The sequence below is a fragment of the Heloderma suspectum genome, chromosome 11 (assembly GCF_057233095.1).
Source record: "Heloderma suspectum isolate Gila_16-S chromosome 11, 16-S_ref, whole genome shotgun sequence".
NCBI lineage: Eukaryota > Metazoa > Chordata > Lepidosauria > Squamata > Helodermatidae > Heloderma > Heloderma suspectum.
In genome coordinates this window covers 39,380,309-39,405,113 of record NC_139468.1, presented here as the reverse complement: position 1 = coordinate 39,405,113, position 24,805 = coordinate 39,380,309, and the positions used below count along the sequence as shown (strand labels likewise).

The 24,805-nt window shown below is 47.3% G+C and overlaps 1 protein-coding gene across 1 annotated transcript in view; it reads left to right on the top strand.

Moving 5' to 3' along the window:
- IGDCC3 (immunoglobulin superfamily DCC subclass member 3) overlaps positions 1 to 24,805 on the top strand; it is a 154,308-nt gene that overhangs the window by 95,718 nt on the left and 33,785 nt on the right. Inside the window, 2 exon segments of the mRNA XM_084816454.1 lie at positions 2,397 to 2,555; positions 15,556 to 15,721. Of these exon segments, the coding sequence (XP_084672580.1) occupies positions 2,397 to 2,555; positions 15,556 to 15,721 (325 nt within the window).

Here is a 24,805-nt window from a genome sequence, read left to right as displayed (position 1 = left end):
GGCTCAATGGTAGAGCCCCTGCCTTGCAGGCAGAAGGTCCCAGGTTCGATCCCCAGCATCTCCAGGTAGGGCTGGGAAAAATTCCTGCCTGAAACCCAGGAAAGCCACTGCTGCCAGTCAGTGTCAACATGACAGGGCCAGATGGACCAAGGGCCTGACTCAGTATAAGGCAGCTTCACATGTTCCTAATTCCAGGATTCAGTAATCCTACTGCCAGCCATTCATTGTTGTCAAAGAAATTTTAAATGGTGATGGCTGCAGTATTCTCAGAGCAATCAGAATTTTAGAATTACTCACTCAGACTCTAATGAGCGCCCAGCCCCCTTCCCCAAAACTGATTGTATTTATTTATTCTGAAGCATTGCCTATAAATACATCCCTTTAACCCTCACATTTGCAGTCTGGACTCCATAAAAGGCTCACAGGCTGAACAAGTATATTGTTTAGAGAGTTAGGAAAGTGTGACTAAAAAGAAAGAGCCCAAGATATTGGAAAGCTGTCAGAATGGGGGATAAAGTGAGAAGTAAATAAGTATGGAAGGAGCCGGTCGTAGTAAAAGCTTATAGGACACTGGTAGGATCCAGTTAAATGGATAACTTATTGGACACGGGGGCCTGCAGTGCCTGCTTTGGGCTGACAGGCACACTGCTTCCTTGAATATTTCTGAACTAATAGAGTGCATTTCAGCATCTTCACCTCGCTCCACCTTCTTGTACGTTTCCTTTGTCCCTTTCTCTCCCCAGGAGAGAGATTAGAGCTTTATACCTAGTGTAAATAATTTTTAAAGGTCTAGCTTAAAGGTGAAATTGAGCTGAAACCGAATTTCAGTCCGGACCTTCGTGAGAGGTGCTGCAGAAAAGCAAACGGGCCGTTGCCTTATCGCTTGTCAAGTACCGGGCTGGTTTTGCTTTCGGCTGTTTTTCCAACCCGCGGTGCAGACCTGCCAGTTAATGACACCCGGCTGTTGGATGACTTTGCTTCTCTCCATCTAAAAGACTTACAGCACAGCCCTACGTATGTTTAGAGAAAAGTCCTACAACTCCCAGCATTCCCCAGCCAGCACAGGTGGCTGGGGAATGCTGGGAGTGCTATTAATGCTATTTTGGGCTGCATTAATAGAAGCATAGCTTCCAAATCCCAGGAAGCACAAGTTCCCCTCTACTCAGCACTGGTTAGGCCTCATCTGGAGTACTGTGTCCAGTTCTGGGCACCGCACTTTAAGAAGGATTACGACAAACTGGAGAAGGTTCAGAGGAGGGCAACAAAGATGACCAGGGGACTGGAAACAAAGCCCTATGAGGAGAGACTGAAAGAACTGGGCCTGTTTAGCCTTGAGAAGAGAAGACTGAGGGGAGATAGGATAGCGCTCTTCAAGTACTTGAAAAGTTGTCTCAGAGAGGAAGGCCAGGATCTCTTCTCGATCATCCCGGAGTGCAGGACACAGAATAATGGGCTCGAGTGACAGGAAGCCAGATTCTGGCTGAACATCAGAAAATCTTCCTGACTGTTAGAGCAATACGACAATGGAACCAATTCCCTGGGGAGGTGTTGGGCTCTCCCACACTGGAGGCGTTCAAGACGAGGCTGGACAGCCAACTGTCGGGGATGCTCTGACTTGGATTGCTGCATTGAGCAGGGGGCTGGACTCGATGGCCTTGTAGGCCCCTTCCAACCCTACTCTTCTATGATTCTATGAGTTGCAGGCCTTTTTTCTGCCTAACCATGCATAGGATTGCACCCTAAAGCGTCCTCTTGTGTTCTGCCTAGCACTAAGCCAAAAGTTCTCTGAACAGAACTTCCAGCTTTGAATTTGGAGGTGGGGGGATCAGGGGGATGCCTTACCATTGGTGGTAGGGGTGGGATTCGTTGCAGTGCTCACCAGTGGTGTAGTGGTAAATTTGAAGTGCAGGCCCTCATGATAATAGTCCCCATAGCCACACCTCCAAGGAGAGTCCAAAGTTGCAGGCAGGTCTTTTGTAAAGCTAATGGGTCTTCATTGCCCACTCAAGACCAGGCCATCCCAAAATACTTTGCATTAAGTCAGAGAGCAATACGCTTGTTGCTGGGAAGACTCATCTCCCCACAACCCATTTCTGCAAACCCAGAGAGAGCAGGGAAGTCTGAGTGGGGTGGCATATGACGTCAGTGTCCCAGCGAATATAAAAGGCGCCTGAGTGCCCTGACTCCACTACACCACTGGTGGCCACTGACCTCGAAGGGCGACGTGGCTTCGGACTGGGGGAGACACGCCCCTTCTTGTTTCTGGTCTGTCTGTATGGACTGCTTGTACCAGGGAAAACGGCTGCGCTGGTTTAAGGGGTGGTAAGTCCTTGACTCACTCACGCCATGCAGGCTGGCCGCAGGAAATCGTTTTATTCTGTTTTCCCCCAATCCAGATGGGCGACCAATTGGTGTTGAAGGAATTCAGGTCCTTGGGACGGGCAACCTGATGATTTCTGACCTCACGGTGCAGCATTCTGGGATATATGTGTGTGCAGCCAACAAGCCTGGCACGAGAGTGAGGAGGACAGCTCAAGGGAGGCTGGTGGTGCAAGGTAAGGCTGTCCGGCTTGGGATCTTTGGGCCGCTACATTGCCAGAGGGAATGCAGGGTTTTGCAGCTGCAAATGCAGCTCAGAGGGGTCGCATCTTGCCCCTCAGTTTGAGATGCAGCTCAGAGGGGTTGCATCTCGTCCCTCTCTGTGTTTTGCAGCTCAGAGATGCAAAGCCATGCATTTCTGGTGTTGCAAGGTAAGGCTGTCCAGCTTGGGATCCCTGAGCCACTACATTGCCAAAGGACTGTGTTCACAATGGGTGTTTGAACCGTCCTCTTGCTTTCCCTGCATCTGTAAACTGAACAGAAGAGTGGCGCAGATTAAAACATACCTTCGGTTTAGAAATGGCTGTCTTATGCTTCCTGTATTGTCTTTAACAGCATTCACAAGTGACATATTCCAAGTGAAGGGTCTTCTCAGCAGCACATGAGAAAATGCCCAGTGTCTGTGGGAGCCACTTTGTTGGAAATTAAAAGGACGGGTTTGGGTTTGGGTTTGCAGGCAACGCTGTGTCCTGGAAGTCATCCTCTGAGGATCAGTTAAACAGGCCTATAATCTGGAAATGTTGCAATAGTGATGGGGCAGAGGGGCTAAGAACACACTGGAGGAGACATTGCAAGCGTTTCTGCCTCTGTATAAGAAAACATGATAAGCTAGAATTAAGTAAAGGGATATGACAGTGGGAGAGCACATGCCTTGTGTGTTCTAGGTTCAGTCTCCAAGTAGGGCTGGGAAAAGCTCCCTGGAGAGCCGCTGCCAGTCAATGTAGACAAGAACAGAGATGTAAAATTTCCAGAAATTTTGAGACCGTGGGAAAAAACAGGGGGTTTGGGGAGGGGGGACGGAAATTTTGGGAAAAATTGAAACATACGCAATATTTATTTATTTAGGGCTCTTTATAGAACTGAGGTCACTTTGTTGCTTTAAGACAGCCTTCCCCAACTCGGTGCTGTCCAGATATTATGGACTTCAGCTCCAAACAGCCTCAGGCAGCATAGCCAATGATCGGGAATGCTGGACACTGTAGTCCAAAACATCACAAGGGCACCAGGTTGTGGAGGGCTCCTTTAGGAACTTAAAGCAGCCTTTCTGTTCCTAAAGTTATTTTATGTATGATTCAATTTGCTCATAAAATTATAATTATAAGTAAATATTTTAAAAGTACACACAGTACATTTGTAATTCTTGTCTGAATAAATTAGAACTACATTAAATGACTGCTACAGCATCCAAAACATTGGACTCTATAGAACAAAATCCAAGCTGTCAAGAATGCACATTTACTGTCTGGGATAAAACAACAGTGACTCAACTCACATGTTGGGAAACTGAGCATAAGTGTCTGTCCATAAAATACACTTTAGATCAATAATTTTAATAAGGAATGAAAGAATTAACTAAGCTGGGAATCTTACAGAGAGGATTAAAAAAGCATTTTCCCTGTGACTTCATTATTTCCAGGCATTTTACATCTCCGGTCTTTCCATAAAAGTGTTCTTATTACATAGTTTTAGAAATCATTTTGGGGAGGAGTAAAGGCTGGGTAACAATATATAAACACTTTGTCTTAAATTCTAAAAGAAAAAATTCATAATCCAAAGCTTCTCAGTTTTTCCTAATTTTTTCCCCTGGCCTTCACATCTCTAGACAAGACAGCCAGATTATGAACCAATGGTCTGACGCTGGGATCTCTCCTGCTACCATCCTTGGAAAGGGGGTGTTGTTCTATCCCCTTTCAGCTGATAACGATGTCGTGTGAGGCAACCTCCTAACTTCCTAGGCCTCCCGCTCTGTCTCCTTCCTACTTTGAGAAGCATAACAGCAATAAATGTTGCCCCATCTAGAAACAGAAGTCCTTTCCATACTAAAGGCCCTTTAGCATTGCTGAGGCATTGCTCTGGGCCATAGCGCAGTGGTAGAGCACCTGCTCTGCAGAGACAAGGTCCCGGGTTCAATCCCCAGCATCTCCAGGTAGCGCTGGAAAAGGCCTCCACCTAAAACCCTGGAGAACCACGGTCAGTCAGAGCTAGATGGACCAATGGCCCGGCTTGGTATAAGGCAGCTTCATACGTTCCCAAACATGCGTTGTAGCCCAGAAATGATTGCACCAATTGGTAGCAGCCATCCAAAGTTTCAAGGAGAGAGAAGTCTTCCCCTGTCCTGCAGGCACTGGCAAACGAACCTGGCACTTCCTGCATGCAGAGCAGGTATTTTACCTCTGCACGATGGCCTCTCTGAATAGCAAAACTAAATAAAAAATAAATAACTTGAAAGTCACTTATTTATCTAACAAATAATTTAAATAAAAATAATTAACATTTATTAGTAATTCCAGAGCCACTGCGTTCACTGTCCAGAGCACTGGTTGGGAGCAGGTTGGCTTCTTACTGAGCCATTGAATGGGATTCTGCCTGTACATGTTTGGTTCTTTCTCCAGAAGAGGCCTAACGTTTTTGCTTTGTTGGGGGGGGGATTCAAATTTGGTGTGTGTGTGCTCAGATTAATCCCTCCATGCCCTCCTGTAGCTATAGCCGTGGGACTAAATCCCTGAGCTGGGCATCCAGGAAAGCACTTTGAAACTTTGTGTGTTCTGTGCACCAGGGAAATGTGCCTCCCCCCCCCCCCCGCACATACACAAACCCCTAACAACGGTTCCGAAAAGCCAGTTTTAATGACCTTGGGTGACAGCACCCAGAAAGGAGTTTCTCAGATGTTTGCTGAGCATCCAGTCTCCATGGTGAAGTTTTTGCAAAGAGAACGCCTTTTGCGGGGGGGGGGGGGGGAGTGTGGTGGGGGGGAGACATCCCCAGCTGGCAGCACGGAGCTGAATGGTGTTAATCCCTTCCTGATTACGAGCCCTCATTTCGTCTTTGAAGTAGCCCGTTTCAAGCAGCCCCACATTCTCATCAGCTTCGCTCGTTAACTACTGGCTTGATGAGCTCCTGAATCTAAAATTATATTTCTCCCGCCTGCACAGCCTAATTGGACATTTTCACAGGGGTGACAACAGAAGAGGTTTCCTTTCACTCCCATGCTTACCTGCCGTTTTCTCTGCGATCTGTAGAAGTATCTCTTCTGCTGCCATCTTCGGAAAAGGGACGTTGCTTTATCCCCTTTCCGCTGACAACACTGGTGTGTAAGTCCCCTTCCTTGGGTAATGATACATGGCATCCTCCCATGTTTCTTTGCTGCGGCTTTGCAAATATGTTCACCAAAGTTAGTAGCCCATATGCCCACTCATCCCCAGTTGTGGTCTAAAGGAAACATCTATCATGCTTTCTTATCTTAGGAGAAGGGCAGTAGCTCCCTGGTTGAGCATATGGTTTGCTTGCAAAAGGTTTGCTTGCAAAAAATTACCCAGGGAGGTGGTGGGCTCTCCCACACTGGAGGCGTTCAAGACGAGGCTGGACAGCCACCTGTCAGGGATGCTGTGACTTGGATTCCTGCATTGAGCAGGGGGTTGGACTCGATGGCCTTGTAGGCCCCTTCCAACCCTGCTCTTCTATGATTCTAGGTCCCAGGTTCAATCTCCAGTATCTCCAGAAAGGGCTGGGGAAAAAAATCCTGTCCAAATTCTGGGAAGCTTCTGCCAAACTCCAGCCTTTGGGGGCAATGAGCACATCCAGATTTTTGAGACAGTGTTGTGGACACCATCACAAAATGGCTGTCATTGCAGGGAGTCAGAAAATGGCTGTGATAGGGTGTGGCCTGTCACAAAATGTACTACTGCAACAAACACCCGTTTCACGGAAGGGCAAACTAGCAAAGTTAAAAGACAAGCAACATGCCCAAGAACAACATGAGGACAAGATAGAGATTGGGTCTGCGCCCCCAAACACAAACACATTCCTTTGAAAGCTTTTGTTGGCGCTTTCTGCTCCAACAAAACACCTATTTCACAGAAAGGCAAGCTGATTTCCCCGAATTACTTCTAACCTAATTCTTCTAACGTTAATTCCCCCAAATTAATTTCCCCAGATAATTAACTTCTATAAACTGCCCAGAGAGCTTCGGCTATGAGGTGGTATAGAAATGCAATAAATAAAATATAAGTAAAATAATAGGAAGGTCACCCCCAAACCATTTTTCCCCAGATACACAAATCTCACACATCCCACACTGTGCACACACATACACCCCCCCCTCTGTTGGGATACCTCCCCCCCAACCCCCCCCACACACACTCTCCCTCTGGACACCCTTAAACTTTTTCTCTTACACACACCCACATACGCCCCCCATCTATTCACCGATGCACAACCTCTCACCTCATTCATCTATCACACAAACACACACACATCCCTCCCTACCCCCAGTCCCCCTCAAAGGTTGCTCCTCAGCCCCCAGCCCCCTGAAGGATTTTCCACAGCTGCTGTCCCAGCCCCAGCAAAGATGTCTAGAGGGACCCTGTTGCTGCCCTGCCCTGCAGGCAATACTCAACTATAGCAACCGGCTCGGTATGAGTCAGCTTTCTATGTCACTTGGAGGAAATCTCTCTCATTGCAGGTGACCAGGTGGGTGAGTGGCTGTTTACAGGCCACTGAGTGGCAGCTCTTCAGTCCGGCCCTTCCGTGGCATAACGGTTTATCCAGCCCAGTTACTCAGTTGTCGTGCCATATGTAGAGGATGACCCATTCAAGAGTCCCGGGGTTACCGTGTCCTCCTCCACCCCAGCCCCCTTCCCAGACACTCAGAATAATTTATTTCTTTAGCAGTGTGTTGATTTGGAGGCACCACCGTGTCTGAGACATCTGTACGCTGGTTTTCTTCAGCTCACACGCTGTCAGATAGACACAAATGACATCTTGAAAGCAAAAGGTGCTAAATAAAATGCTTGCTAATAAGTCATAACACAAGCAGGCAGGTTGAAGGTTCGGAGCAGTAAATCAGGAAATGATTGGAACGCAGCCAGGTGCTGCTGCACAATGCAAAGCCCCTGAATCTCAGGGAAGTGGGCAAAGGTGGGAAGCGAAATGGTTTTGTGCTTCCTGCGCCTCTGTGTTTTCTGTTTAGTTTCTTTGCTATGTTCTAAATACTACTGAGAGCAGCCTAGAGGCTGCAGAGATTGTAAATATGGCTCAGCAACTTGAGAAGTTGTCAGGACAGAATGTTAGCTTTGGACATGGGTGATACTGATTCAAAGCCCCTCTTATCCACAGAACTCGGTGGGTGGCCTCAGATAGGTCACCATTTTATTTATTTGTTTGCTCACAATATTTATTTATACCGCTCTACATCAAAGGATTTCAGAGCGGTGATTGGCACAGATAAAAGAATAAAACACCAGTTAAAACAATTAAAACATTTTAAAAGAAACGAATTATGAATTTAATAAACTGTGGCTGGTCACTCAGAGGCCTCTCGAAATAATAGTGTCTTCAGGAAGCGCTGGAAGTGACACAATGTTGACGCCTGCCTGACCTCTGAAGGCAGGGAATTCCACAGGAAGGGGGCCACCACACTGAAGGCTCTTTTGCTGGTGGAGTCCAGATGGGCCATGAACATACTGGTGTGAAATGACCAACTGTTTGTTGTCTACCTGCTGGTTAATGGGGGGGCATCTTGGGTGACATGAGGATCGGCGAGATGGGGGAAGGGCCGTAGCTCAGGGTTGGAGCACCTGCTAAGCATGCAGAAGGTTCCAGGTTTCAGTCACCAGTGTCTCCAGGTAGGGCTGGAACAGGCTCCTTTCTGAAAACCTAGAAAGCCGCTGTTAGTCGGTATTGAGAAGACTCCATTGGACAGACTACCAGGCTGACTCCACATAAGACAGCTTCCCTTGTTTCTATGGTAAGAAAGGAGAAACAAATTGCACAGCGAAAAGGTACGAGAGAAATGATCCTGAAATGATGAGGGCTGCACACTTTCATTACGAGTCAATGTAGGCTTTAATCACAAGCGAATATTATTATTAATCAATAAGAAAATGAAAACTGCCTTGGGGGGCCATTGAGGGGAAAGGGTGAAGAATGGAAAAATAAAATAATATCCCCCTGCCTGCCCGCCCCCCCACCACTAACCAGCACGTGGACAACAAACAGTGGGTCATTTCACACCGGCATGGTCATCATTTGATGACTTGCAACTGAGCGGGTGAGTCAGGTCCCTTGAAGAACGTCATTGAGATGTGGAAGCTCTTGCTCACACTCGCTTTCTCCCCCCCTCCACCTTGCTTGATCTATGATGGCTACACAGGCCAGTCACCATTTCTGCAGTTATCATACATAAGCCTTGGAATATGTGGTGATTCTGCTACCCTACAAAGATGCCAAAGACTCGACAAGAGGCTGAGCCAGTTCTGAAGCTGCAGTTGTGGACAGAAGTAGCCCAGGCCAGGAGCCGCATCAATGCATCTGCATAGCCTCTATCAGGGACAGTTATCCCATTTAACCGATTTTAATGGGGGCTGGAATTTATCATATTTTCACAAATGCGCTGTCGCAGCAGAATAAAATCAAACCCTAAAACAGGGTGCGGTGGGAGGAAAGCTTTATAACAGCCTCCCCCAACCTGGTGCTCTCCAGATCTGTTGGACTGCAATTCCCATTATTCCATGCTGGCTGGGAATAATATGAGTCACAGTACAACACTTCTCAAAGGCACCAGGTTGGGGGAGCTACCTTAGAGTTTAGATAATGCGCTGCCAGAGCTCCTTCATTTCTTATCTGCACGCCATGAGAATCTGCCGTTCCAGTTGCAAACAAATATTGCTTCAGGTTATGCATCCCGTTCCTACATTGAATGATGTCAGACCCTTCCCACACTTTAAAGGAGCTTAGGTGCTCCCTTCTGCAAAGCTGGCATTCTTTTCTGAAGTGTGGAGGACTGGGGAGGCAGGTGTCTGTAGCATAAAGCAAGCCTGGCAAAAAGAGCGATTGCAGCGTGCAGGTATTTTTCTTCCCATGCCACAGCCCCCTGCTCCATCCAGATCTCGTAAGCTAGAGCTTAGGTAGACAGAGTGCTGCCTTTCATGTCTCTCCTCTGGAGCTGAATGCTTATTCAGTCCCAGCAATCATGACCTTTTAGGCCAACATAACGCCATCTTACAATCAACGCCCCCCTCCCTTTGCTCAAACTTTAGGCCCGTTCCTTTTGTCTGCCTTTCCCCACCCTGGCGGAGTCCTTTGATCTCCTTTGTTTCATTCCCACAGCAGGCTGTTTCCTATATTCTTCTTGAGTCTTATCACCTCAGACATTGGGCGTACCGCTTTCATCCCCCATCGCAAACCCAAAAACTCCCAAGGGGAAAGGGGAGTGATTAACAGCTAAAGACCTGTAACGGCAAAATGGAGAAGGTGTTTCTTTGGAAGAGGAAGGAAGGAGATTCGAATGGCAAAAGAGAGAGAGCTCCCCCTCCCCACATCCCCTCCTTCCAGTCTTCCCATAGCTTCCAATTGTACATTTAGGGCACAATCCTATGCATGTTTAGACAGAAAAAGTCCTACAACTACCAGCATTCCCCATGGAGCCATGCTGGCTGGGAAATGCTGGGAGTTGTAGGACTTTTTCTGTCTAAACATGCATAGGATTGCACCTTTCGTGTCATAACAGACTGGAGCACTGCAAGTGTCCAGAGGAGCACCAGTGTTCTCTGTTCATTTACTCTGAAAGATGCAGGGAAAAATAAATGGAATGTCATCCTAGCTGTGCATTTGTGACACAACACCTTTGAATGGTCCTATCCAAGTCCATCTTAAACAGGTCCACCATTTCCCCATGGCTGTCCCTTATGCCTGGGATTCTATGAGAATACTCATGTAGCGACACCATCACCCCTCTCATTTTTCAAACCTCAGCTCAATACTTTTTCATGCAGTTCTTGGCTTGACCCAGGAACGGGGAACCTCTTTCAGCCTGGAGGCTGAATTCAATTTCACAGACATTCTCAGGGGAAAAGGCCGGGGCCAGGAAAAGAGAACCTCGCCTTCTGGGGAACCCCAGAGGACAATATTTGGCCCCCAAGAGGGCCAAATTTGGTCCCCCCCACTCCCAGTTTAAACCCTTAGTCCTCCTCTACCATTGATATAAAGCCTGCATTCATTACGTGAGATCTTGACCTTCTCTTCTCTGGACAGTTATCTGGCTTCCCCCCGCCTTCCCCCTTGTTGTCTCCATTTCTGTTGAAATTTGGCTTGCATGCTCTGCTTCGTCAGGGACCGCCCTTATTGCTTAGGGCACTCTGTAAAGCAGGGCTCCCCAACCTTTTTAGGCACATTTGGGAATTTGAGAAACTGCTGTGGGTGCCACCACAAAATGGCTCCCACATTGGCTCTGGTAGTCACATAATGGCTGCTGTGGGGGTCTGGCTAGTCAAAAGTGAGCTAAAAATGTGGTTGCAGCGAGGAGAGAAATAGTGAGGCTAAAGGCTGGGAGGGAGGAGGAAATAGCAAGGCAAAGGAGTAGAGAGGAGAGAAATATCAAAGCTAGAGGCTAGAGAGGGAGAGAAAGAAGACTGCAATAACATTTTCCAAGGTTTTACTTAAAATGGTTTTTGTGAAGGGGGAGGGAGGGGAGAGCTTCGTGTGCGCCACTGGACGTCCACGTTGGGGATCCCTGCTGTAAAGGGCCTTGTATGTTGTTGGCATTATATAAATAACAAGTGGATGTTGCAGTATATTTTCATCTCCAGCCATGCCCTCCTTTGTTTTCCAACTGACCTTCAACATTCTGTGTCTATTAAGCATGCTCAGCCCTAGTTGGGCTGTTTTGGGGGTGGCGGGTAGCCCCCTTATGTTTTGCTTATTGAAGATTTTTTTGGACTTCTGCAAACCCCCAGGTTCCCCAGAGTACGCGGATACCTCCATCAGTGGCCCCTTTTTGGCTACCGTCCTGCCAGCACTCACCACTAGGGATGGGAGAACCAGGGATGGTTGAGCTCACTGAAAAGTGTACATTTCTGTGTGCATTTTTCAAAACTGCGCACTTTCCTCCCATTGACCAAAGCATAAAAATTGTATTTTTAAAAAAATGCGCATTTAACGGCGCACTTTTTTTTTCAAATGCAATCGCAAGTTCAGGAATGTGTGAACATTTGTTGAAAAAACGCGTTTGAGTTTGGGGCTGCGAATGGGGCAAGTTCGGATGATTAGCAAACCGGAGTGAAATTCTCATACAACCCTACTTGCCACCTATTAGACTATAGGCTATTAGGCTGTTAGATGGAGTGATATTAGGCTATTAGATGGATATTAGGCTATTAATATCCTATTAATTAGGATATTAGGCTATTAGATGGAGTGATACTCGTTCTAAATTTGCTTTGTTCTGCACTGGGACGTTCACTGCCAGATCATTTGCAGATCTCGGCTGTGGTTACCTTAGATATATCTAGGATGTAGACCGGAAGCCCAGTCTTACTAAGTCCCGACAAAATCTGCATCCTGCTATTAAAATGGTACAGGCCAGGATCCGTTTATACAATGAGCAGAATCAAGCGGTCAAGCTTTTCTTGGACTGTACCATTGCAGGTTGTGGGGGAGCGGGGGCTCGCTTATTGACTGCTGTCCACTAAAAAGCAAAGGTATCTGTGTTGACCATAAGGAAAAATGAGACTCGATGTTTCTGTAATACCCCTACTAGGGCAACCGAAAGATCACCCCCACCCCAAAACATGCAAGACTTGATATTCCCCCAAATGGAAGAGACAACGTTTCCCCCCTCTCCCTCCCTTCTTCCCAGCATGACCAGGGGCAGCAGAGTCCTCCTGTAACCATCACATGACCTGCAGACTTCTCTTCCCATGCTACCCCTGGGACTAACTAATCTGGATTTACACACCATGTGACTACACCGCCTAGTTACCTTTTCCCCCCTCCTCACCTTTTTAACATCTTGCCTGAAGAAGAGATCTGGAAATCTCGAAAGCTTGCACATTTGGGGGGGGGGGGTGATCTTTTGGTTGGCCTAATAAAGGTACTGCAGCAACACGGTATCCCACAAAACAAGTTTCTGCACATAAAAAACACCACCACCTAGCATTTGGGGTGGCGGTGTGAGAGGGGAATATTCAGCCTACCCTCAACATACCGTTTTCCCAAGGAGGTATCTTTATGGGGGAGTGGCACTCCCACCCCAGCCCCTCCTAAGAACAGCAGGTTCAGCCTTCCTTTGGACCCATCTCCCCTGCAGCCCCTGCAGTGGTCCTTAGGAGATTCCTGGGCTCTCCGGTGAGCTGGTTGGTCTGTGTGAGCAGCCCAATTATGGGCTTACACACACACGCACACTCCCACACCCTGCATGTTCCTCTTCACCCCCCCACCTCATGCAAATCACCCCCTGCCCCCTCCCCTCTCAGCAGCCCCGTCTGCATTTTTTTCAAACCCGTGATTGATGCATTTTATTTTAAATATTTCTGAAGAGGGTATTTAAGCTTTTTGAGATGAGCCTCACGCCTTTAAACGTTCATTAGGGCTCTATTATCCCTTCCCTCTTCCCATTATATCCTTCAGAATAAAAGCTTTTGCTGCAACACCCAGACAAGGCGCAGTGGCATTCCTTCCCTGTCAACGTAGCTTCATGCCGGAGACGCCGATTTGCTTTTTAGATGTGGAACTGCTTCTGTTTGCTTCTCTATTCACAGTCCCGCCTCCCCATGCCTCCCCGAACGGTGCTGCTTTTATTCTGTTGCATTATGGAACAGGGAAGGGAGACATCTGGAGACAAGCGCGACACCCTTCAGTGTAAAAATTATCCCTGACAAAGGTGCTGTCTTGGTTATGTTTGACATGGCAGGAAAGGCCTAAGGTGGGTTTCCCTAACCTGGCACCCTCCAGGTGTGTTGGACTACAACTCGCAGTCCAACACTTTTGCAGTCCAACACTTTTGGAGGACATTGAGTCAGGAAATGGGGAAGGCTACAGGGTTACAGGTGCAATTCTACGCATGTTTAGACAGAAAAAAGTCCTACATTCCCCAGCTGGCTGGCTGGCTGGCTGGGGAATGCTGGGAGTTGTAGGACCTTTTCTGTCTAAGCATGCATAGGATTGCACCCTAAATAGCTGTTCTGTGACAAGTTAGTACTTTGCTCTGAGATTTCTCTGTTTGGCTTCATAATAAAGGAAAGAAAACCCAAGCCTCTTATACACATACAGTATACATGGTAGAGGCTGGCTCCCTGAAGCATAACCACACGGATATTCAAACACTGCACGCTCAAGACAGCATTCTAAGCCTTAACATCCTGCTGCTCTGAGCTGTATTTATATTAAATCCAATGCCATGTTGAAATAATCAATGAAAGAGAAGAAACATCTCCCCCCTTTTTTTGCCCTGATTACATACGTTTATCCCCCCTAAAATCCGGCTTGTGTTAACAGTGACCACCTAGTCTAGTTCCTAACCACAAAATGAAGCCCCACAGCATGTGTTTTGCCTGTTATAGTCCAGCTGGATTACCGATCTGATCAAGTGTATGGGTTCACTTGGATTACTATGATTTAAGAGGCAATTCCCTTGTAAACTGTTCAAAGATATTTTAAAATATGATTGGCGGTATATAAATCGAATGAATGAATGAATGAATGAATGAATGCAATACCCACTTACTTGGGAGTAAACTCCAGTGTACTCAGCAGGGTTTATTTCTGAACAGACATGCACAGGATTTCACTGTTAAGAGAGTTGGTTTGTGCTCTGTAGTGGCATCTTTGCCCTTGTAAAGCAGGTTGTTTTACAGATTTGCACAAGCGTATTCTTTAGGGAGGCCTCTCATGTCACAGAGGTGATATGCATGAGGTGGTCAAGCACCTCCTTCTGTAAACTGAGGATGAAATGGCTTTGAGTGTCCCTGGCAAATTTTAATCAAGATGTGATAAAAAGCTTAAAACAATTTCACTCAGTAAGAGAAAGAGAAAGTGTTCCCAAGTTGTGATGGACAAAAATAAATGTCAGAATATGCGCTCCCTCCAGTACCAGAGGCAGTATGCCTGTGTACACCAGTTGCTGGGGAACATGGGCGGGAGGGTCCTCTTGCACTTGTCTCCTGCTTGTGGGTTCCCGGTCGACAGCTGGCTGGCCACGATGTGAACAGAATGCTGGACTGGATGGACCCTCGGTCTGATCCAGCAGGGCTCTTCTTACACTTAGAATCACATCTGTTTTTAATGTTGTATGTAACACCACAGCTGTGCCCGAGTACACGTTCTATAGCTTTGAAGCTCTTACTGCTGGCTGGCACAGGCTTTGTTATAGAGCCCAGCCATCTCCGAAGAGGTCAGCGAGTGTGGAAAAATAATCCTCAGGCCCCATGACAGGCGAACAGAGCACCTCCTGAATTTATTCATTTGGTTTAAAAGTTTTATATACTGCCCTTCAGTAGCGCTTCCAGGGCAGTTGACAAAAACAAGATGAAAAGCCTAACAGGATGGAAAGAGTTCAGCTGCACGTTTGCTATGGATGCAGTGCAGCAGGAAGTAATTCTGCTCTTGAATGGTTTGCTGGGCTGGCTCCAGGTTTGAGGGGGTCCACAGTGAACTATCTGTGGGGCTCCTCCCACTGCGAACACTTGCTCTGCCCCCCTGAAATAATATCTTGTGCCTTAAAAAGAAAGCTCCAGCGTCCATCTTGGCTTGGCCCCTTAGAGATTGAGCCATCCCAAAGCTTTGTTGGGTGGTGGTGGTGGTGGTGGGAATGTTTATTTGTAAATCGCCATCTATTTCCCCCCACAATGTTCCAGAATGATTCATCTTCCAAGGCATATGGAGTACAGCCAAGATGGTGGATGGAAGCCAGATGGGGCTGGAGCAATTCTTTGTAAGGTGCCATGTTATTTTAAAAATTATTATAAAAGTGGGCCCAGGGTGTGGGCCCTCCCAGGGCACCTGGTTCCCGACATCTGCCCAAACATGCCTCGTGGCAGTGGTGGGCCTGGCCCATTTATTTCACGGGGGCTTATAGAGGAAAACTTTCCCCTTGGATTGTGTTTGTTTTCTATCCCGCCACCCCCAAAATCACCCTATCAAGAAACAGAACCCATTTCTCATTCTTTCCTCTTTCTTTTGCAGCTCCTGCAGAATTTGTGCAGCACCCTCAGTCCATTTCCAGGCCTGTGGGGACCACCGCCATCTTTACCTGCTTGGCACAGGGGGAACCTTCCCCACAGATAACGTGGCTGAAGAATGGGCAGATTTTAGAACCTACAGAGCACATTAAGTTGAAGAACAACAACAGGTAAATCAGTCAGTTCCACGCAGGTGTTAAGAGGATGTGGTAGGCTTGAAGTCCAGTGTAAAAGCTGGGAGTGGCCGGTTCAAATGCGCTGGCATTTGCTCTCCGCTGTCAGGAGAGAGACAAGCCAGAGTTCTGGGTTCAGACATGGCTTCCTTGGTCACTCTCAATGAATCATAGATAGTAGGGTTGGAAGGGTCCTATAAGGCCATCTAGTCCAACCCCCTGCTCATTGCAGGAATCCAAGTCAAGACAGAAGGAGCAGCCAAGTGAGAGAAATGGAGCCGTGTGGACCAGCACAGTGGCTCATTCACAGCAACCCAGGATTTCAAAAAAAAACCTGGGATGCTGTGAATGAGCCACCATGCCAGTTCACACGGCTCCATTGCTCCCACTTGCCTCCCCCTCCTGTCATTGATTTTAAAAACCCTGGGTTACCATTGCATGCATGGAATTCCATTGGTTGGAATTCCACCCCAGCCAGCATGGCCCATGGTCAGGGATGATGGGTGTTGCAATCCAAGAATATCTGGAGGGCCACAGTTTCCCACCCTGGTTCTAAAGCGATACTTTTTAAATTGTGTTCTGGGCATGGAGGGCTCAACTTCACTCTGTCAAGCTCAACTTCAATCTGTCAAGCTCAACTTCACTCAGGTGCTCATTTTTTCAATACTGGGTTTGTTCCATCCTGATTCTACATCGAATTGGGAATTATTTTTTTTTAGCCTGCATGAAGATTTGTACGCATTTTTCATGGACATTTTCCAAAAATCTGCATTTTTGGTTACACACTTTTTCTAAATATACGTAATGTTGAGCGCATTTTTGCAAATGTATACAATTTGTTATACTTTTTTTTTTTTTTAATGAATGCATTTTTACACACATTTTTTACTAACCACATCACAAACTTTGGAAACGTATGAATTTTGGCAGCAAACTTTGTTCCAGTTCGTGTTTAGGTTTTGGAAGTGTGAGTCTGGTAAGTTCACATTGAAATACGAACCGAACAAACTTCTCACCCATCCCTCATTCCTGAGCTTCCTCTGAAGCGTGTGTGTGTGTTTATTTATTTATATAAGAATTTCTACCCTAATAATCACTCAGGTCAGCTTACATCAGTTAAAATCACAATTGGTACAGGGCGTGTACCTGCCCCATGAACAGAGCAAGTCTTATGTAGGCATCCCGGTGTTACTGTGGAACTTTAGCTGGAGGGGTCCCACCCAGCAGGGGTGTTGTGAACCTTCCTAGTTCTGGCAAGGCCAGGACCCTGCTTACCAAAATGTTGCCAGGCCATAAAATGAGACAATAAGATAAAATTAGCTGAAGAAGAGTTGCAGCACTGTGCCCTGGAAAAATAAATACCAAACCAGTCATAGGAAGGAGCTGTTTTCTTCAGCCTTTTCCTTTCTCTTCCTGCTCTTAAGATCACCAGATTGCAGTCCCCTCTTGCTGTGGGACTGCACAGTCACAGGAAGTGTTGGGATGCCCACAGGCTGCAGACCACACAGGTACTTATCTCTGGAAAGCCCAATGGAGGGTCTTCATGTCACTTCACGATGCCTCCTCCTGTGGCTCCACCTGTCCCCTCTGACTGCAACGAGAAGGACACTTTGTGGGCCAATGCTTGCCCTGGCAAGTATAGGAGTACTTGCCCTGGCAAGTATAGGAGGTGGGAGGACTGGAACCAGGGAGAAAGCAGCTGCATCATCAAAAACAACAATATCAACAAAGTACAGCGGAGACAGACCGGACAGATAAAAAGCAACATTCAGAGAAGAACATAAGCAGAGCCCTGCAGGATCAAACCAAGGGTCCATCTAGTCCAGCATTTTGTTCGCATGGTGGCCAATCAGCTACCTGAGAATAAAAACATCACCTACCCGTCAGGGCAAAAGCCTGCCAGAACAAAAATGCCTTTCCTAGCTGAAGGAAGTTGGCTTCCCTGAAGGGGAGGGGAGGGGGCGGGGTGGGGTGGGGCGGGAATCCAGGCCTCATGGGACAAGATGTTCCACAGCCTGGGTGCAGCTGTGGAGAAGGCCTTGTCTCTTGCCACAGCCAGCTGTGCTTCCATCATGGATGGTCCACAGAGAAGGGCTGCCCCACCAGATCTTAGGCAGTGGGCAGGCTGGTATGGGAGGAGGTGGTCCTTTCCATATCCATATATGGCTTTAAAGTTGATTACCAACACTTTGAATTATGCCTGCGTCAGGGCTCCCTTTATGACCTGGACCCCCTGAGCAACTCCTTAAGGATCTTTTGCTTCCTTAAGAGTCCCACCTTCCTTCTTTTACCTTCTTTTACCTTCCCCTTTCCAGTAATGTAGGGTTTAGGCTGTAGGTGTGGGGTGATTGACACTCTAGACACAGGGTTTAACCACAACAGTTTACAGGTAAATTAAAGCAAGTAAATCACAACTAAAGGTAATTACACAGTATTGCTGAGTGATACAATGGCATTAAGAGAAAATAAAAGTTGCAAAATGCAGGCTTCTTTACCCTAGCTGTACTAGACTTCTCCAGGCTGCTTCTTCCTGCTCCCTCTTCAAGCTCTGGTCTCCCCAACTCCCGCTGTCTCACTCTCTTTATATACCCTTCTCCTTGCAAACCGAAATTACTACTTCAAGCCTGAAGAAATAAGACTTAAATGGGGAATTGAAACTGAAACCTAACTGGGGAAATGAACTACTCCTCTCAGGGATACCCCCTCCCAACAAAAACTCCAGGCCTCTAGGCCTAGCTTCCCCCCCCCTTTGCCTCTGTAGGCCTCAAATCTTCACAACCTGGAAACCAGTTTGCAGCCAATTTAGCTGTCACAGGATAGGTTTAATGTCATCCCACTAACATCCTTGCAACTGTGTTCTAGACATAATGTATATTGCAATAATCCAGCCCAGATGTAACTACTGTAGCCAGATCTGGCTTCCTTAGGCACAGGTGCACCAGTCTACACTGGGCAAAGGCACTTCTGGCCACCAGGCAAAGCTGAAACCAGGAGCCCCTCCAAAATGTGAACCTGATTTTTCAAGGCAGCAGCCCCATCCAAAACATGTTGAATCCCTGCTCTCGAGTTCATCTCCCCGCACATCTAACCAGGAGCACATCTGTCTAAAGATGAAATACAAATTGAATAAATAGCCCTCTTCCATCCCATTACCACCTCCAGAAACCAGAACATCAACAATTTCCCTGATAGCACATGAAAAGAAGAAATAGAGTTGGTGTGACGCTGCACATTGTGACGCTGTATTGATGACGCTGCACCCCAAATACCAGGATGAGCTCTCCCAGCAGTTCTGTATAGATGTTAAATAACATGGGGGCAGGAGGGGGGGAGATTGGACTCTGAGGTGGACACCATACGCCCATGGCCAAGGCATCAAACAGGAGTCTCCCAGCATCACCTTCTAAAACTGGTCCTTTGGAAGGGCTGGAACCATCATAAGACGGTACCTCCAAGCCCATCCCATCCAGATGGTCCAGAAGGATGCCATGGTCAATGGTATGCTGAGAGGTCCAGCAGAACCAAAAAGGATGTGATTCACTTCTCTGGCACTTGATGTAGGTCACCTACCAGGGCAACCAAACCTATCTCGATCCTAAACTCTGGTTTGTAGCAGGATCAAAATGGGTCTAGATAATCCATTTCATCCTGGAGCTGAGATCCCATCAGACGCTCCAGCATCTTGCCCCGGAATGGCAAATTGGAGACTGGTTGGAAATTATCCAATAAGGTGGGATTCAGAGAGGGTTTTTTCACGGAAGGTTTTCACATCCTTCATCTTACAGCTGGATGACATTCCTCCTTCCCCTAAAGAGGCATTTACCACTCTCTGTATCCCCACCCATGGCTGCCTTAATCAGTCAAGAAAGGCCGCCTGAAATCCTTGGTTGTTCACACACCACCAAAGATCTTAGGTTGCCACATCCTTTGACTGCCACAAATGGAAACCCATTACAACCGGAGTCACATCGTTAGGAACTGCTCTACGAATGGCATCTGGGTTCTTCAAGGAGACAGGAGCTAATGGTGAACAAACTTCCTGGAAGATTACTTGCTGTGCACTAACCATCTCTCCTTGCAGCATGTGCCTGCAGGAGGGCCTTGGATGGGTTCTAGGATGCAGTCCTGACAGGCCGTGCCTCAAGGGCACCATGTGCACCCTGGAATCCACCCCCCCCCAATCCTCTGTAATATTCAGGGTTTCCATGGAAGATGCCCAGGGGTTCATCAACACAAGTTGATGCATAATGATTTTCTGCAGGTCGAAGACTGGAGCAGGGCTCTGGAGCATCCAGGCTCTGCTGCCCTAAGCAGCAGGGTCCAAGGTGGGATTGGGTTGCTCTGACCCAGCCAGTGCTGCTTTCCTTTTTTAACACCCTCACGTTAATCCATGCTGGAGGCAGAACTGTGGAGTGTGAATGGCATTGGTTTCAGGTAGCAATTTCCCAGTGCAGGTTCCTGTTTTCACCTGGCTACGTTTGGGCTCCCAACTGCGTGCAAATGGACCTCCACTCTGTGCGCTTTGAGATAATAGTGATGTTGTAGCTGACTTTCTCTGAGCGTGGGCCTCTTATCTCGCCGGGGAATGATGCTGGTTTTCCGCAAAGCCCAAACAACCACATTCTCGTGCTAGAACGGAGCAATGTAAGTGTCGTGGAAATAGCAGGGTGGGAAGAGCCTAGTGTGAAAATTACTGGCTGGTGGGCTTGGTTTCTATGGAAATAATACCAAACAGTTTGGAAAGAAATAACAGAGTCGCAGCTATAAATCTGTAGGTCCGTGTGATGTCCTAACGTGATATAATGGTGTTAAGCATATTAATGGACGTGTGTGCTATGATCAAAAACTAAACACCCTTAACACCAGCCTGTGGAGATTTCTCTGGCAGGAGCAGTGGATGGAGAAGCCACCACTCAAAAGCGTACCCTCTGCAGGCCGTATAACAAAAGGCCACTGGATAAGAGTGTTTCTGAGCATGTGTAGCATGCCTTCCCCTCACCCACAGGTTCTCCACTGTCAACCCTCACACAGCTGGGACTGAAAGAGAAGATTTCTAGTCCTGAAAGCACAGGTGTCAGGTTAGAGCTGCAAAGTGTCTCTCTGTCTTCCTAAAAGAAACCACCCTATTATTTATTTATTTATAGTTGTTTATTAGATTTTTGTCCTGCCCAACTGGCAAATGCCTTTAGGACAGTTTGTCATCATAAAACCAATCAACAACAGCAACAAAGTAACAAAAAAAAATACAATATTAAACATTAAAGATTATTGAAAACGTTGAGGAGCCAGCAGTAAAATTAATAATCAAGCAATTGATTAAAGACCGGAAGTTTTATAATACGATTAGTGTGTTGCCTGGAATTAATAACAGCCATATCCTATATACTAATAGCAAACTCATTCTCTGGGTGTGGATCCTTCTGCAGTTAAAATGGCACCACTCATGCACAGGAGGGAAGTGTCAGTAGGCTTGGGGGACCCCTAAGATTTGCAAAAATACAAAAGCAACATAGGAAAAAAGAGGGGGACACCCCCCCCCACGAGGGCTGAACATCAGCGCTGGTGCAAGTTCACCCAGTACGCACCGCTGCATTCATCTCCCCCACACACATCCATCTCACCTGGCCACGTCCATTTCCCCCCTCCATCCACCAATTTAATTAGCAATTTAATTATTGCCAAAATAATTAAAAACAAAACTTAAATCAGGAGAATTCGGCAGGGCTGTGAAGTATGTTTCCACTCATGCAAGACATCTCTGGATCCAAGCTGACATTATTATCCCCCCGCCCCGCAGTATTGCGGAGGTGGCAACGGAGGAGGGGGGACTGAGGCTGAGAGAGAGCAGCTTGCCTAAGGCCAGCTATCGAGTTCACAGTGGAGGCAAGATTCAAACCCTGATTTGTCGCTCCATCTCCTCATCACTATGGCTACACCAGCTCTCTCAATTAATTCAGCCTTCCTTGTCTTTGGGGAAATGCTAGGAATGGTTGGGGAGGGGCCGTCTCTCAGTGGCAGAGGACATGCTTTGCCTGCAGAACAGCTTCAGCTCAAATCTCCGCAGTCCCCCATCTAAAGGATATCAGCCAGCATAGCTGAGAAAAGCCTCTCGCTGTCCTGCCCTAGCTCAGCTCAAGGCTCCCAGGGGAGGCTGAATTTAAGTGGTGGCACTTGTTGGAGGGGCAGGGTCACATCCAATGGAGCAGGCTATGCAGATCACATCAGGCTATGCAGATCAGAGCAGGTCAGGCCTGTCAGCACCTTGGACAGATCACTGAGGCACATGCTGGCTGGACTTCACCCAAGGAGAGCTGTTATCTCAGCGACATGCAGAGGCCTTATGAAGGCTGGCTGGTTTGGACCTGCTGTTAACACTGCCCCCTCTGAGAGCTGACTTTGTTTCTGTCCCTGGGTTGGTTAGTGTTTTGTCTGAACCTGGAACTCTGGCTTGGGCTGTCCCCCGACTGAGTCCAGTAAAGCTGTGGCCTGGAAGATCCTAGAATAGTAGATGATAGCTCACTCCTCCTCTTTTCTGAGTCCTCTGAGCCAGAGGGGAAACTGAGACCAGAGGACATAACACTCACTGCCTGAGATCTTCAGCTGCTAGTCAGAGTAGACAATATTGAGCTAAGTCAATGGGTTTATTTATTTCATTTATATCCTATTGTTCCACCCAGGGCAGCATATATGCTCGCTCTCGTTCTCTCTCTCTCTCTCTCACACACACACACACACTCCATTTTGCCCTCACAACAGCCCTGCTAGGTAGATTAGGCTTGGAGAAGACACAACAGTCCTTCATGGGTGGGTGAGAATTTGAACCCACGTCTACCCAGTTCTAATCCCACACCTCAGCCACTACCCCACACTGGCTCTCCACTCCATTTTAGAACTTTCTGCCTTCAGAGAACATTTTCCACATCTTTTTGTCTGCCAAGATGTCTGACGTAGGACATCTGTTTCTTACAGGCAACACAAGGGCATGTTCTAGGGCAGCGTTCCCACCCTGCTGCCTCTTTTAGGATGTTTTGGCCTACAACTCCCATCATCCCCAATCAGCATGGCTGGGCATGATGGGGATTTTACTCCAATACAACCTAAAAGAGGGCATTGGTTGGGGAAGGCCTTTTTAGGACACCTAGTCAGTTCACGCAGAGCGTGTTGGCCTCATCTAATCACACTCCCCGCCCCCCGATGAACTTGGAGAACACCCTGGGACACAGCCAGGAATCCCCTGCAGGAATGATTAGCAGCAGTAAGGAAGCTTGTCCTCCACGAATGATCTTCTCATGGAAGAACCCATTAATAAGCTTCCGAGGAACCTTAGGGTTTTGCAGAACACAGTTTGAAAACAACTGTCCTAGAGGAGCTAACGGCCTGATTCACAGCTGGGAGCTCCTTATAATCTCTATATCCCATGTTGTCAGCAGTGTAAATCCATGAAACTGAGCAAAGCCATTTTAACCATTTTGGGGAGGGGGGGATGAATGGTTTTGGAAAGGAAGAACTGTAGAAAAGAAGCCAGCATTTCCCTTTGAGGTGCTTCTCAATCTCTCTCCCCCTCCCTTCTTTTCTCTCCATCCCTTTGTTTCATTCTTGCGTGCGTGACTAAATGACTTAGTTCCAGGCAGAATTGGTTTGCAATGTGGCCTTCGGACGTATCTGCCAATTGCACTTGGGGGAAAAAACTGTCTATGTAATGATGGGATCTCTTATCTTGCAGTAATGAGTCCAACTAAACTGCAGTGTGAGCCTCTTAATTAGATTACATGCTTTTCTCCCTGAAAATTTCATTTGGATTAAAACTCATCATAAAGTAATAAAAAGACTGAATGCCCCTAAAGGATTCCCTTTTTTGCTGATTAAAAAAAAAGGAAAAGGAAAACAGGATCCATCCCAGATCATATGGTTTGCTAATTGATTGCAATATTGTCAGCGATCATTTTGGGGGGAATGACACAAGGTAGGAAAAAAAGTGAAAGAAAAGGCATTGGATCAGGGGCAACAGAGTTCTTTTTCCATGGACGTTTGCCAAAATCCCAGCCTGAGCTTTTCCCAGAATTATTGTCAGGATCCAACTACAGTTGACACAGAAGATCCATAACTGAATCTCCCAGTGGGTTTGTTTTTACCATACTGCAGCTGTGAGGAGCTCCGATGCTGCTGAGCGCAGTGACATTGGTAGAAGGGGTGTTTAACACACACACACACACACACACACACACACACTGCTATTTCAACGATGTAAATTGCCTGCCCCAGCCGAGCTACTATTAGCCCCACAGCAGAAAAAAAAATACAGTCATGATGCAGGTAAAAACCCAGAGCCTCCTATGGCTGCTTTAATACCCCAAATTCAGGAAAGTCATCCATGAGATTCATGTCGTGTGTGCTTTATACCTAAGACTTCCATGTTTAGGTTGGCTTTTAGTGGCCAAGGGTAAGCTGATCCGGTCCCTGTGCAAGCTGGGACCTACCAAGCCAAACTAGCCCCCTCAGCCATCCATGCTGGCCCATCAGAGGCATGACAAACCTCCTAATTTTGCTGCTTGCCTGCGGCTGCAAAACCACAGGGCTTGTCAAGCAGAGTTAATGGGAACACGGGAAGCTGCCTTATACTGAGTCTGACCCTTGGTCCATCTAGCCAGTGTTGTTAATACTGACTGGCCGCGTCTCTCCGGGGTTTCAGGCAGGAATCTTTCCTAGCCCTTCCTGGAGAAGCTGGGGATCGAACCTGAGCCCTTCTGCATGCAAGGCAGGGACTCTACCACTGGGCTACGGCGCCTCCCCTAAGTGTCTGGTCATTGTGATTGGTGTGATAGGGATCATTCAGCAAGAAAGCCTGGCCCTCATGTATCCACGCCTGTGAGCAGGGGCATTTCAGTGCTGGGAGGCCCCGGCTCAAATCCCACTAGAGCCATAGCACCTTGGCCTCGGCCTTGGAGTTTCCCCTCACTCCATCCATTGGCAACATAGGGTCAGTAATACCGACATACTTTACAGAGCACTGTTGCTGAGTTTGTGTTTCTATGACACCCACCTTGCAGGCCCAGGTTCCAAATCAGTAGCTATCTTAATCTC